Source organism: Trachemys scripta, chromosome 1 (genome assembly GCF_013100865.1).
Source record: "Trachemys scripta elegans isolate TJP31775 chromosome 1, CAS_Tse_1.0, whole genome shotgun sequence".
Classification (NCBI taxonomy): Eukaryota; Metazoa; Chordata; order Testudines; family Emydidae; genus Trachemys; species Trachemys scripta.
In genome coordinates this window covers 21,948,946-21,964,856 of record NC_048298.1, presented here as the reverse complement: position 1 = coordinate 21,964,856, position 15,911 = coordinate 21,948,946, and the positions used below count along the sequence as shown (strand labels likewise).

The 15,911-nt window shown below is 44.5% G+C and overlaps 1 protein-coding gene across 11 annotated transcripts in view; it reads right to left on the bottom strand.

The window, feature by feature from the left end:
* MAGI2 (membrane associated guanylate kinase, WW and PDZ domain containing 2) overlaps positions 1-13,782 on the bottom strand; it is a 1,117,725-nt gene extending 1,103,943 nt beyond the window's left edge. For all 11 annotated transcript variants that reach the window (XM_034765732.1, XM_034765767.1, XM_034765757.1 and 8 more), the window contains exon 1: positions 13,187-13,782. In XM_034765732.1, coding sequence (XP_034621623.1) covers positions 13,187-13,487 — 301 coding nt within the window. In that variant the 5' untranslated portion in view covers positions 13,488-13,782. The remainder of the gene's footprint in view (positions 1-13,186) is intronic.
* Between the last annotated feature and the right edge of the window lie 2,129 nt (positions 13,783-15,911).

The window sequence follows — 15,911 nt, the reverse complement described above, 5'->3', positions numbered from 1 at the left end:
AACAGATTTAAGATGTTATACAAACTATACCCTTATCCATGGCCAAAATGCAGTCTTTTGTGGGGAAACATAGCAATTTATTAGCACCTCTTAGAAGCAATATATATCAGATTATATTAGGAAGTGAAGACGAATACCATATGAGTGAGACTCCAGAAAGAATGAGGGCAGGCAAAACATAATTTCTTGGATTGAAATTTATTGGAATTTGGCCATGACACCAAGGTTAACAAGCTATAAGAAGTATCATGGAATCTTCAGTTACATCATCTTGTGTACGTTTTTTAGAATATGGAAGCTCTTCAGATATCACTATAATGAGCACAATATAGATGCCTAGAGACACAGATGTAAAGACCGCTGTTTTCATACCTCATCTGCAACTCAGCTTCCCCAGTAGCACATTCCTTAGCACCCATATATAGGCTTGGAAGGATTAGATTTTTATTGGCAAATGTTGGTAAATGTCAATTTCCCATAAACACACAAACCAACAAAAAACATTTCCATCAATAATTACCCAGTATCTAAATTTACAAACAGACAAAATAAGAAAAATGCTGCTTGAGAACTTATTAGGTTTGATGTAAAGAGTATTTACTTTGATATTTTGCATGTGATGTTGACAATTTGTGTTTAAATGATTATAAAGCTTTACCATTTTTCTTCTCAATGCTCATTAAATTGTTATTGTCTGCCCCCCCCATAATTTCCCACAACTATGAAAATTTCAATTGATAAACATTGAAAAAATGTTTAAAAATAAACATTAATATTATCTATCAAAATTATAAAAAAATATAAATGAAATTCTGCCAATCCTACCCATATAAATTCAGAGGGAAGACTGCCACCCTCTATTCACCAACTTCACCAATTTCTGCAGCAATTAGTTGTTTGGAAGTCTTCAACTGACCAAGCTGAACCTACTTGGCCATGAGATCTGAAGAACAGCAAAAGCTGGCGCTCTTTGCTCACATACAGGATATACTCTCTTGCTTTTTATTTCCTCAGACTTTTACATGCTTGCACATTAATGTTACTGCCATTAAAAAAACAGCTACAATGCCTCATAAAGTAAAGTCTGGTCAAAAAATTCCAATATCTCCAGTAGATATTTACAGAAAGCATTTCAAAAATCTTTGTGCTCAGTGGCTCTGAATTAACTACAATTATTTCAGTATCCCACCTTCATATGAATAACACAAACATTCAATGTAATCACAAATCTAGCAAACCTTATTGAAAACTAATAAAAGAAAAATAATATCTTGATTTTCCTTTATTTTCCCAACACAGCTTCCAGGGCTGCATTGCATTTTTTCCCTGAAATCTTTTTATGCTATTTTTACTGGAAGATGACCAAAACAGAGTGAGTTTGGAAACAACTCTTTATACTGGCTTATCAGAAATTCCTACAGTTCTTTTAAAAGTTGACAAGGGGGGAAAATGGCTTTTCACAAGTAAATGAAGCAGATAAACTATAGAGGAAAAACTGAACTGTTCAGGAAATGTTCAAACAATATATGTTACAGAGAAGGGTCCTTCCAACAGGCTGCACTTATGTAACCCACACACCTTCTGGGTTCTGTCCCATCTAGTGGCATCGATACCACTTAAAGAGAAAGAGATAAAATGAGTCTGCTCTACAGCCTTAACTAACAGGCAGCTGGCTTTTAGCTCATGTGGTAGAGAGGTTCATGCACTAAAATCCAGAGGCCCCAAGTTCGATCCTGCCTGCCAACAACCGGGGTCTGTCAGTGTTACACTTATACCAGCAATATTCATAGCTGTAATTCACTGCAAGGGGAGCTCAACCATGGGTAGCAATGGTGGAAGCTCGGTGTAGCCAGGACTTAGGCATTTTTTCCTTTAGTTTCTAACCATACCGCCCAAATTCTGTCTATAGTACAGCTTCTGCCAGTATATCTGCACCAGTAGTAAGTATCGGTTTTAAAGCTTGTTAGTGTAGACCAGGCTAATGTGGTATAGAATGTTCCCAGTTAAAAATGTTTCATTAAAAAATAGGGTTGTGGCTTAATCCTGATTTATTATTGTTATTTGTGTTGCTTTGGCAGCTAGAGACCCCAAATAAGAGTCATTATACTAACTACTGTAATAAAAAAGTAGTCTGTGCCCCAAAGAATTTTTAATTTTAGTGCATGATCAGAGACAACAGGTGGATACAACAAACATGGGTGGAGGGAGGAAGGGCAAAGTAACAGTGAAACGATCATGGTTAACATAACAGAATGCTTAATAGTCATAACACACCAATTATCTAGCCATTGACCACTGTATTGTAGGTATCAAGGCAGAGGTGAGTTTTAAGGCGGGATCCGAAGAAGGATAATGTTGTAGCTTTGCAGGGAATTACCTGAATTATTACACTCAGCCTAACCAAAATCCCCTAACAATTTAAGTGGATAATGTGTTCTCCACTTCCTGTCCTATTCTGTTGTGTAGTACTTCTGTAAGCTATTAAACAGCTGCTGTGGATTTCAGTCCAGAAAGAGTGCACTTATATGATGTGCAGGTATAGATTTTATTTTAATTTGATTAAGTTTGTAACATACTTCCGATGAGACAAAATATACTGCTAGATATTCTTATAAAAAATACGACACAGGATAAACTACAAAGGGCCTGATTCTCTTTCTCACTAAGGCATCATTTCGGCAGTGTAAAGGGGCCTTAAAGTGGGTGTGATTTACATTTGCAATGACCAAGGTCTGGTCTACACTAGAAAATTAGGTCAGCTTTACTATGTCTCTCAGGGGAGTGAAAAATCCACACCCCTGAGCAGCATAGTTAAGCCGACCTAACCCCCAGTGTAGATTGCTAGGTCGATAAAAGAATTCTTCCATCGATTTAGCTACCACTTCTCGGGGAGATGGATTACCTATGCTGATGGGAGAACCCCTCCCATCAGGAAGAGTGGTGTCTACACTGAAGCCAACCAGTGGCACAGCTGCAGAGATGCAGCTGTAGCGTTTCAAGTGTAGACAAGCCCTTAGTGTGAATAAGAAGCAGGCCCTTGTATCTATCAGGGCCATAACCAGGATGGGGTGAATGGGACAGCCGCCCAGGGCTCATAAGTACATGGGGGTGAAAAAATTGGGCACAGTGGAGGTCGGTGGGACCAGCCTGTGCAGAGATTGCAGGGAAGCATCCAAGGGCATTGCCTCCCCCCCCCAAAAATTGTATACCAGTCCCGGCGCTCCAGAGCCTGCAAGAGTTCAATGAATAACTTATTCAGCAAATGGAGACACGTTTTTCTATTTATGGGATAGAGACAGGCAGATCATAATTTCCTCCCATTTATTCAACAGATATCTTGTCCTAATGTTTGCATTCTGGGTTGCCCAAAATTCAAAAATCAAGATGTGTTATTCAATAAGGAATGGTCAGATAAATCATACCACATTGTCTCTGTTCTGTGATTGGGTGAACGTGAAACCACTTCACATACACACACATGTGTGTCTAACTTCCATATTCTCTATCCACAAACATTTTTATTAAGCCCTATGCCCCCCAAAAACAGAAGTCAAACTCCGCCTATGGGACCAGGCCCACGCAGTGGAGTTCAGGGAGGAAGCGCCACCTCCACCCCTGACTCAAGTCAGCAGGCCACCCAGCCTGTCTGGGTTGGGGGAGGCGCAACCAAAAAAATCAGGGGGGAGCATGTGACCCTGCATACTCCCCCCCACATGCATCGCCTCTGGTAGGTGGCGCAAATATACCTGCTTGCCCAAGGCGCCAAAGTGCATAGTTATGGCTCTGGTATCTATAATAGCATACCTGATCCTCAGCTGGCATATATGGTCATAGTTCCATTGAATTCAACAGACCCATGCCAACCAACACCAGCTAATGAACTGGCTCAGTGAGTGTATCTATAACAAGTTTCAGACAAAACTTTCATATACTTTAATACCACAGTGCTAAGCTAAGTACAGCGCACCTCTTCAGCTGCCAATCTGACCGTAAAAAGGGAGCTCAACTTCTATATTGCAGAAACGACATGTGGTGAAAAGGAGTTTTCCTTTGGTCCCATGCCTGCTTTTGCAGACAGAAGCTAGATGTGCTTTATAAAATTTTGCCCAGGAGTAGATATGTCTTATTTGATACAAGGAAATATGCACATTAATTCATTTAAGAAATCCATTTTCTAACTGATTGACAGAAATACAAAGAAAATGCTTCCTAAAACTTCCCCACATTCCCCAAAGCCGCAGGGATTTTCTTTTTGTAGAAAATGCAGAAAAGTAATATTCTGCGGTTTAGTTTAAGCAATGCAATTAGGTGCTCAGATATAAATGAGTGTGATATAAATATCTGGATAGATTAAAGGCAATTGGCACCATTTTTCTATATATTAGATACATTGGGGCTTGAATTTCCACTCTGTAACAACAGTTTGATACCAATTTGACTCTATTGACTTTAACAAAGTTACACAGGCTTTTGCTGGTATAACAGAGTGGATAATCTGGCCCATTATATGCTCCTTGTAATTTTTCCAGTTGTTCTATTAATCTACTATGGTTGCTAGTGACAACTGCAAAATCAACTTCTAGTTTTTCTCTTTTGTCCTCAAGCTGCTCTAGTTCTGAGCTTTATTTAAAAAAAAAAAAAGAAAAAAGTGACTAGCTAGGACTCCATGCTGAGCCAAAGAGATATCAATTTAAAAATTCTTCCCTGGATCACTGACTGTCAGTCAGTTGGGAAAAACCCTATCCCTGCATTATGACTTCAGTGCATATTTCCTCTGAGTCCGTTTTTCACAGGACAGGGTCTGTGATATTGGACAAATTACCTTGACCCCATAAGAACAAAATTCTCATTAGGCAGCTGGAACTGATAGGGAGGGAGTAATGATCTTCAGGGGTGGTGAATGTGACCAGCACAATTTAAATCCCACTGAATTCCTAATTTTGAGGATTTAAGAGAGACCTAACAAGTGCATAGTCCTCATGCTGGCCCTCTGCACAGAGATGGAATCTCCCCCGGCCTTATAACCTCAGAGCCTGCTTGGATCTGAGCATTCCTGAGATATGTGCCTGTACCGATGCAGCTGCGCCAAGCTGATGGGAGAGAGCTCTCCTGTTGGCTTAGTTAATCCACTTCCTCAAGAGGCAGTAGCTATGTCAGTGGGAGAAGCTCTCCCACCAACCTAGCGCTGTCTAAATGGGGGATTAGGTCAATATAAATATGTCAGTTCCCTATTCTGCCACAGACTTCCTGTGTGACCTCAGGCAAGTCACTTAAGGCCAGAATTTTAAATATATTTAGGCACCTTAAGATGTAGATTGATGCCTAGTGGTATTTTCAAAATTGCCCAGGTCCCTAACTGCCACTGAAATCAATGAAAATCCCACGATGCACCAATCTGCATCTTGAGGCACCTAAATACCTTTAATGCCTCAGTCCCCAATTGTAAAATGGGGATAACAGTACTTCCCCACCCCACAGAGATGTTTTGAGCATAACAAAGACTATGAGATGTTCAGATACTACTGTCATGAGCAATACATAAGTACCTGAGATAGACAGAACACATCAAAACCTTTCTAGAGACTCTCCTGGATTGGAACCCATAAACAAAGCTACGTTTTGAGAAGGCTTTCCAGCAGCAATATACAATTTCTACTCTCTGGACACACAGTCACAATATCTCCTAAACATTGCTCTCAGTCTCTTGCAAATAGACTCTACAATCAAGTGTTCCATCCTATTCTTAAAGAGACAGCTTCCACTAATGAAAAGGATGCACCAATTATTAATACGACAACCAAATTCACTTCTAAACGCAATGTTGTGAAAGACAAAATAATTTAAACAATAATAATTTAGTTGGAGTCTTCAAACTAAACTGATGGTCCTATAGGCACACATATATGTGAGAAAGGATCTCCATATAGAGTCTATTCTCTTCTTACTTACACCACTTTTACACCAATATAACTCAAATAAAATCAATCACATTATTCCTTTCCCCCTGGTTTACAGAAGTGAGAGGTCCATATAGCTAAACAAGATTTTTTTGCCAGGTCTGCAGTGTTATTCTGAGTGAAGTACCTAGGGAAACAAAGATTAAGTTCTGCAATTATTCTCCAGTAACAACTTGTGGTGAGAAGTGGGATGGAGGTGAGTGTCTCCCCCTCCCTCCCAAACAGTAAGTACAGAGAGGAAAAACAGTCAATCCCCAAATCAATGCTCTGAGGTCACCTTCAATAAAAACAGAGTTCCCTCCTTACTAAAGTGACACCCACCCCTCATTTTTCATCAGTTCATACCAATATGATAAAGGAAAGAACAAGAACCTCATTTGTCTGCTTCTCCCACAACCACCTGTATGATTTCTTCCACACCACCCCCTATATCCCTTCTGGACCACAAGGCCACTACCCTCTCCTCTTTTAAGTCCCTCCAAAAACTGTACTTTTTCCAGGATGCATACAAGAAACTAGCTAAGTAAGATATTTTTTCATCTCAAGGAGCTCCACATCTCTACAGCGTGGAAGTTAGAGGCTCAAGGACACTGAAATTGAAGCTGGAATTGGTGCCTCTTTGATAGCTACTGAAATAATAGAGGTAGAAGTTCTAGGGTATCTGAAATAATTCACGCCCAGTTCTGCTCTCACACCAGCATAATTTAATTTGACATCAATCGCATTAGCAGTTACACCAGTGTAAAAGAGACCTGAACTTAACTGAGTGGAATTCAGCAAAGCAACAAAAAATAGCAGTTGGAGTCTCAGCTGTTCCATTTTTCTGTGAAATTATCCACTATCATGAAAGTCATAGCCCCTTCATTCATGGAACTCCTAAAGACCACTGAGTAGCAGAGACACAGGACTGCACTCATCAGATCTATCTCCAATACATGCAGAGAGTTCCTGACATGGAACACCAGTCTCTGGGCTTGTCTATACTGCGACGTTGTTGCCAAAACGTTTGTCTTTTGCGGGTACATAAAAAAACCCCACAAAAGACAAAAGTTTTGCCGATGCAAGCGGCAGTTCCTGCCGACAAAGCTTATGCCGCTCGCAGAGCTGGAAGTATTTTGTCAGCACTTTTGCCGACAAAATACCGATAGAGAGCATCTGAGGAGGAAATAGCTGTCAAAATATCCCCCCTCTGAATCAGAAGTCAGACACCTAAACTTCTATGGACTTTGAACTGAGGTTAACAAGTGCAAGAATGATAGAGGACTACTCTTGGATTTCATTCCTGGAATTTGCCTAACTCAAAAACATTATATTTTTAAGAGCAGACCAGACGAATAGGTATGACTATCACATTCGAAAGTGTTATGGATCTTTTTTCTAAAGTAGAAGAAACAGTATCTTAATGTACTATATTTTTCAAAGGATAGATATGCATTATTGTACTCAAGTAGTACATGCTATTCAAACACCACATAATTTTTATTACTAATGTATCTTTATTACACCTGTGATTTTTATTACTAATGTAATCTTTATTACACCTGTGATTTTCCAGCAAAAAAAAAAGATTAGCTGGCCCAATAAAAATGATCTTTATGTGTGGAAGGAAATCTTATTTCAGTTTTTACATTTAAAAAGGCAATATATATAGAAACACAGGGAGAAATAACATGAAGCAAGGTCAATATGTATTTACACAGTATTTTCATGAACTTAGAAACATTTTTATTCAAGCATTTAAGTAACCAAAGAAGTTCCAATAAAAATCCCTACATTATATTCATCAAGAAGAATGGGCAGGGAGAAATCTATGTCAGGAAAATATTAACTCCTTAACTTTTAACATGCATCAAAAGTGTAAAATGTCCATTTTAAAAAAAATGTGAAAAAGATTTCCAAAGCAGAAGTTTGAAATACAACAAAGTTTGTACATCCTGAACAGTTTTAACAAACATTTTAAAAAACCCCATCACCCTATTACACTCTAAGCTATTCTTAGTAACTAAGGCCCCAATTCAGCAAACCATTTAAGAATGTACCTAAATCCATCTCTCTTCAGCAAAGCATTTAAACACATGCTTAACTTTAAGCAGACAATTGTCTCCTTCCTCATTGTAGTCTCATTGACTACAATTGGATTTAAGCTTATGCTTAAAGTTAAGCATGCACTTAACTGCTTCACTGAACTGAAGAGCTAAAGCAGTTGCAGATTAAAGTTTAGATATCAATTTGATAGTTTAAAAGCAAAACAAAAGACAGATAAAAATAAGAATCCAAATTGTTATTGAGTTAATCACTTTGTTTACTATAGTCACTTAACCAGTTAGCTGTTATTACAAAGTACTGGAAATGTTCTGCTGGTCAGATCACTTGATTGCCTTAATATTCCAATATTGCTTTTCCCCAATCAGAAATGTGGTCACAGGCAATAATAATTATAAGGCAAAATCTACTCTGTCCTCCCTGAGTTCAGAAATTCCTGGTTTCAGATCATCCAATGTGGTTCTGCTATGTGGAGGGTTGGGAAACTAGGATTCCCAGCCGATGACAGAGTTGTGTGAGGATTTCCTGCAGCCCAGCACACAGCAGCTTTCTGACTAAAGTCAAAAATATAATAGGATGGTGAGTAGGCGCGGGAACTAGGGGTGCCGGGGTGTGCTGCAGCACCACAGGTCGACATCTGAGGCTCCGCTCTTGGCCCCGCACGTCCGCGCCAGGGGCTCTGCTCCCAACCCTGCACCCTGGGCTCTGCTCCAGGCCTGGCTGCTCTGCTCGTGGCCTCGCACCCAAGTCCCGACTGCCAGCCCCATGTTCACCCCCAGCTGTGACCTCACCCTCGGCTCCCTTACCTCTGTCCATGTCCCCTCCCTCCCGGAGCAACGGCCTCGCTCCCAGCCTCAGCTTGGCGGTGGAGGGGTGTGGACAGAAGAAAGTGGGGGCACGAGGTAAAAAGTTTGGGGACCACTGCTTCACAGTATCGTTAGCTGGCTTTCAACATCCCCATTATAAAAAATGTTCCAGCGCCATTGGGATGGTGGCACCTTATGTAGGAAGGGAAGAGACCTGTCCATCCCATTGTTGGGGCCTAGTGCAGGCACAAGGTTTATTGTGGAACTGGAGGCTGTAGTAATGGCCACAAAGTGATGTTGGGTTGGGGACACCATTCGTTCTCTCTTATGGATCTTCTCAGTGCACTACCTGGCTACTCATCCTACTGGGGGTGAGGGGAAGGTCTCTTCATAATAATTTTTTATTGTTAATAAAGGAACTTGAAAAACAACAAGGGGAAATATAGGGGGAGCAGTAAGACAGGGCTGCATCCACGCCAAGGCCCCACAGTCCCAGTGGTAGCACAGTCTGGAAGGGCAGACACTGAGCAATGTGTCTGCACACAGAGTTCAGGAGTCCTGAGCAAAGTTCTAGTCCAGTGGTGAGTCTTGGGTGCTCCTGGTCGTCTTCGGCGCCAGTGAACTTTCCCCCAACAAACCCCTCCGGTGCCCTCTTCTGCCGCTCTCTGCAAAACCACACAGAGCTACCACCTCCCCACTTAACTAGCTAGCAACCTCCCTCCTTGTCCCCAATGCAGAGTCACAAGCCCCAGTACTCACAGCCCCATGCAGCTCTGGGCAGCAGTGATACTGGGTCCAGCTCCGGCCTGTCCTTCTGGGGCGATTTCTCCCTGGCACAGTGCTCCTCCTGGCTCCTGTCCTGGGGTGTCCCCGATTGGCCCTGTCCTTCCCAGGCTTCAGGCAGGTTCTCTGCTGCTTTACTTTTTCAGGGCCTGCAGGCTGCCTCTCCCCCTCCCTGGAGCTCCAGCGCTGCCCCCTGGAGTTTCCCTCCTTTTTTCTTACTCTCCCCTCCCCTTAGGAAAAAGATTTAAAGAGCCATGCTCTCTAAACCCCAAAGGGGTTACATGTTTTTAACAGAATCATCATGGTTCTACCAACAAGGTCGTAATGGAGAAGTTGCACAATAAATAGTAAATAATCTCCAGCAAATACTTATTCTGTGGATTATTATTAATAGGACATAAACCATAATGGTTGCTATCACACTGAAATTTTTACGTGTTTATCTTCACAGTACAAAGCTGTGCAGTAATTCTGTCTATTAAACTCCTTATGGATTGTGGACCACACCTCCATGTTCAACATAAGGTCATGTCCCATGACTGCTAACTATTTTTCCATGAGGTTTGCCCCACCCGATGATATGTAGCACTCTGCATTAAGAGGATCTTCTTTTCTATGTGAAATACTTGGGGGCTAATGCTTTGGACTTTAAAAAAAATATTTAGCCTCCTAATGGGATAAAAGCTTGACTTTTTTTACCATTTCAAAACTGTATGTGTTTAAGTAACCAAGCATAAAATAAATAATCACAAATCAGTAAAGCAGTTTTGCCCATCTGAAATTCCAAAACAGTTAAACTAATGCCTGTAAAACTGAATTAGTCATACATAAATTTCCTCCAACAGTGAATTTTGATTGCTGAGTTATAAAAACTTTCAAACAAACAAGACCCATTAATATCGCATTATAAATAGCAATGTTCTACCTGCACATTTCTCACTGTGATTTCACTCTAAGACAGCATTTATTCTGAAAGAGAAGCCAAAGTCACATGGTCCATTCAAGGTCAGGCTATTTTAATTAAATATGTGCACTGAAAAAATTACAGAGCTATCATTGATAAATTATGCAGCAATGATTATAATAGTCTCACTAACCTTGTTCCAGAACACTAAAGGTGTTTTATAATTAAAAAGAGAATAAAGTTATAAAAATATATAAATAATTTTATTGCCCATCTTTCTTACTCACTATTGAAAAACACTCTTGGGAAAAGTAATTTGGGGGGAGAAAATTTAATATATAATGTCTTTGTTCTTCAACCGAAGAGTAGTGAGACTAGATACACTGTGCAAGGATCCAGTTGGCAAAATATAAACAAAAATGGCCTTTTTAATAAAGAAGCTGTGTCCTGTAAGCCACTCCCTTTGCAGGAGTCCCCAGGTAAAGGGTATAGACTAGCATAAAACTGAGAATTACCTTGGAGAGCTAATTCCAGCTGGCAAGTGGTTAGAACTTCAAAGAATATAGCTAGGTTGTCTGGTCAGTGTGTTGAGTAGCCTGTCCAAAACTGTAGTATATGACTGGACTGCAGTGAAAGTCCTAATAAATGAAATGTATCTGGAACCTCAAGCCTTCTGCATCTCATTCAAGGAACTGCAAGTAATAGACTGAAGTCCTGACTCATGTCACTGACCTGTGTACTGAGGGACATCTTTATAAATGGCACACACTGTAATGAATCACTAACCACTTCTACTAAAAAAAAAAAGTTTGAAAAATGGTGAGGAAGTGGAACACAGACACTGTTTCATGTACTATAATGATGTATTAACTGAAAACAACAAAAACTAAAATTAATTGAGAAAACTACCTAAAGCTTTTCTGTAAAGGAAAAAGAGGTATTAACTGAAATCAGATAAAGATATATTTACTTATCCCTCTGCCTTTTGGACATTTAAACTCAATGAAAAGTGCTTCTCCTTTTCTGAAATCACAACAAACCAGTCAAGGCAAGACTAATTCACATTACATTTATTTAGAAACTAAAACACCATAGCAGGTTTCCTAGCACTCAGAGCCCAAAGCCGACCCAGTATAACAAGATAGAATTGATTCAACTCTTTCCCCTTTCTCATCTTATTGCATCAACTATTATGTCTCCTTGCTGTTTCTGTCCTTCAAGATATGACTTACAATACTCTGCTGTACTCTGCATTTACCCCTGTGCCAGCTTAATGTACCAATGTACTTTGGATCAGGCTAATAATGTTTTTCAGGCATTTGAAAAGCTCATAGAAGTCACTGTGAAAAATAGGCCACACATTAAAATGATGAAATTCAACTGCAAAATTATATTAAGGAAGTGTCTGGGGCAGCTGATGGAGCTGTCCATTATGCCTCCCAATCTGTACCAAGGTTGCTCTTTTTGGACACAGAATACTGGTATTGAACTTATTTCCACTGCAGTATTCTCACTCACACACACACCATCATCATCATCACGGCACCATTTATAAACTTGGTTCTCACTGGAGCTTACAGCTGCTGTGCTCCACAAACCCTTCTCTGAGTCGCAGAAACCTTTGTTCCAAACCTTCTGTTAACCATTCCCTACAAGCCAATTTAGTTGAAAGGGGGGGGGGGGAAGGTTACACAGAAAATCCAACATCTTTAATCCTATTCACTTCCCTGGAATATTGTTAAGCCACTACTCCAGCACTTCTCTATACAAAAGGAGAAACAGATGACCGGTTAAAGTTTATGGTTCTGTCCTCGAACGTCTCTCCTGTCCCTGCAGCGAGCAAGCACCCTTCCCCCCCCCCCCCCCCGGTGTTAGGATATGAAATCCCCATTCCCCAGGCTCAGGAGATCGTTTTCATCAGGGATAAAGTGACTGACTTTTCCTATAACGAGACATAAGAGAGTGCCAGGACCTGACAAGCAGCAGCAAGTCACTGCCTCCAGGGGAACACGCCCACTGACAAGCAGAGCTAGGGGTACCCAGTTCCCACACTCAGCCTCCAGGCCACTTTTTCTATATATTAAAGAACCACGCGAGGAACGACCAAAAACCACTCGAGAGCCCCTTGGCTCCCCTCTGGCTGCGCAGCACAGGCTGGTGCCCTGCATGGCCACAGTGGGTTAGTCGATGCTGATGCTCCCAGCCGCGATCGTTCCTCAGCGCCTGTCACAATGTTTGGCTCCTCTCCCCCCTCTCAGTGGTGCGGCTCCGTGTGTGTGTGGGGCGCTGCTCGCCTCACTGCTTCCCCACCGCCGGCCCAGGCTCTGTCTGCAGCACCCCAGTGTGTGCCTGTGCGCCCCGGCTCGGGGCCTCGCAAACTTTCGCCGCCTCCTGCGCCCCAGCAAACGCGACAGGCTGTCACTGACGCACATTTAATTCCTCCGTGCACACGCGGCGGGGCTGCCCCTCGCATCCTCCCCGGGGGCAGGTGCTGGACCCTGCCCGGGGGCGGGGAGTCAAACTGCCAGAACAAAGTTCCACGGGGCTGCCGGCTGTTTTCCGTCGCCCCATTGCACCCCATGCCCTAGGCACTCCTGTGCCGCCCCCCTTCCCAGGCGCGCTCCTCTCTGCACCCCGTGCCCTCCTGCCCCGCTCCCCAGCGCAGCAGCAGGGAGCCCGCAGCCGGCCCTTACCTTGCTTGACACACTTGAGCCGGATGGGGTCCTTGCAGTGCTTGATCACGGCCAGCACATCCCTGATGGTGAGCCCGGCCACGGGGGTCTCGTTCACCTCCAGCAGCAGCTCCTCCGGCACCAACTTGCTGCCGCTCTCATAGGCCACCTTGCCGGGCTTCACCTCCCCCAGGTACGGGAACTGCCCGTTCTCGGCGCCCCCTTTCAGCTCAAAGCCCAGCTGCCCCTCCTGGTTCCTGCCTAGGACAATCTCGTGGACCCTGCTCGTCCAGTGGCTTTTCTTCTTCAAGCCCTTGGACATTGCAGTGGGGATGGGCTGGCGGAGTCTCCCTGGCGTGCTGGGTGCTGGTCTTGAGCCTGGCTCCTTTTTGGGGCGGGGGCTGGTGGGTCGGGGGGGCTGGGTCCGGGGCTGCTGCGGCTCCCGGCCGGCTGATTGGCACCGCAGGAGCCGTGGCCGCCGGGTGGCGAGGAGGATGGAGAAGTGGGGAGTGGGGGTGACTCTGCCCCTGACTGTCAGTCTGTCTGTCTGGGTGTTTTTAGCTGATATCCATGGCAGCTGCGGCAGCCGGGACCCTGTGAGTGAGTGTGTGTGTGTGTGTGTGTGTGTGTGTGTGTGCACTAGTTGTACAGTAACTGGCGGCGGGGAAGGAGGGAGGGGTGTGGGGAGGAGGCAGGGAGGGATGGAGACGGCCCGGGGAGCAGGAGGAGGGGCAGGGCTGTGTGTGCTGGAGGAGGGAGGGGGGTGGCTGATCACGCTCGCCTCCAGCCTGACCCGGTAGTGAAGACCCAGAGAGAGGCTGGCTGGCACGGCAGGGAGAAGGCGGAGAGCAGCGGGCTGGGTGGGGAGGAAAGGGAGGCCCAGGGAGCTGCAGCCTCCCCACCCGGCCTGGGGATGGGGAAGGGGCAGCAACCCCTGGAGCAGGCGGCCGGGGGAGCCAGCGGGTGACAGCGGGGCCCCTCCCCTTCGCAGCCCGGCAGGGATGGATCGGCGCTGGGATCCTATCGCTGCCGCCCCGACCCCGGCCAGTTCCCTTACCAGGCCTGCCCTGTCTGCGGCCCGGCTGCCCAGTGCAGCGCCTACCGGACCACTTCCTCTGGCCTCGACCCACCGCAGCCCTGTCCTCACAGGGGCTGACCACTGGGTGCTGCAGCGCAGTCCCCTAATCCAGCTCCTGCACCCCAGTGCCCACATCCTCCCCCCCCCCCCCCGCTCCCTGGCTGACCCCAATTTCACTCCCGTCCCCGCTGCGGGGGGTGGCACATCACAACCCTAAGCCACCGCAGCCTCGGATCTGCCTAACGCCTCTTCCTCTGACCACCACTCACTGCCCCTTGTTTGCCAGGTTACATTGTAGGCTCCCCAGGGCAGGGAGTGTGGCTTCTGTGCAGCCTGTACTGCCAAGCACCCGGGCCCTGGGTGGGCCTGTGGTAAAAACAACAATAATAGTGAGTAGAGTGGGAAGGCAGAAGTGGAGAAATCCTCTCATGCATCCTGCTTTTACCCATGCTTCCTGCTTGTCCTCCTGGTCCAGTCACCCATTGATTCATCTCATCTCCAGCTGTTAAAGCAGAGCATGGGAATGAGGTGGGTGGGGCCGGGAAGGCTGATCCAGGGGTTAGGATGGTAGTATTTGATTTTGGAGACCTGGGTTCAACTCCCTGCTCTGCCACACGATCCTGTGTGAGGGGGCAAGTCACTTAGGTCCAGATCCTCAAAGTTATTTAGGTGCCTAAATCAGTGGGAGTTAGGCACCTAAATACCTTTGAGTAGTTAACACATAGTTAACCATCTGTAAGCAGGATAACACTTCCCTACTTAGTTTGAGTCTGAACATATTAAAGATTGTGAGGTGCTTAGGTACTATGTTATTGAAGGGGCATATAAATCCATCTAAAATAGTGAATTGGATGCTTTGCAGGATCAGTGGATGGATTTGGAAGATCTAGTTATGAAATCAGACATTCTTGGTTTGAGCATGCTTCAAATGGTTGCAAGAAAAACTTGATAATTATGAATTTTGAGGCCCTCTTAATACGTTCAACCACAAATACTGTGTATGTACACAGACAGAACCGTGTGGCTCCAGATTTAGTGGCTCCCAAACTTCCAGCTTATCGGGTAGTATTGCCCCAGAACAAGTTTTTTAAGGTTGGTTACCAGGACCACAGGAGAAAAGGAGGTCCTCCCCCACCATCAAAGTTCAGGTGGACCATACCTGTTGGAGAGAGTCTAGGGGTGGACTGCAAGTTTGAGAAGAGTAGGGAACAACAATAGGGTAAGTGAGTGAACAGTTGGTGGACCCAGAAAGGTAGAGAGCAGAAAAGGGACCCTGCCCTCACTGATACCTACTTGCCCTCAACAATCAGGCTCCTTACCACCAACTCTCTGGATTATCCAGGATGCCCACTGCTCCCTGATTCCAAGCGCCTCAGCTGTTCAACACCATGCTACCCTTGCGTCACACCCAATTTAATATTTGCTGCTCTAATGCCCTCTGTTCCATACTGCCCCCACACTCAGATGCACCCAACGTAGAATTTCCTAGCATGAAAATGAAGGGATGGCATCCATCCCTGGGTTTTATAGACAAATGTAGAAAAGTCTCACTTCCTAAAGAGATGGGTTTCCCTCCTAGGGGAAGACTGACCAAACAGGGACAGGGAAAACCTCCCTACTTTGGCTGGAATGTTGGTGGACCTAGCCCATCAAAGGCAAGGTGAATGG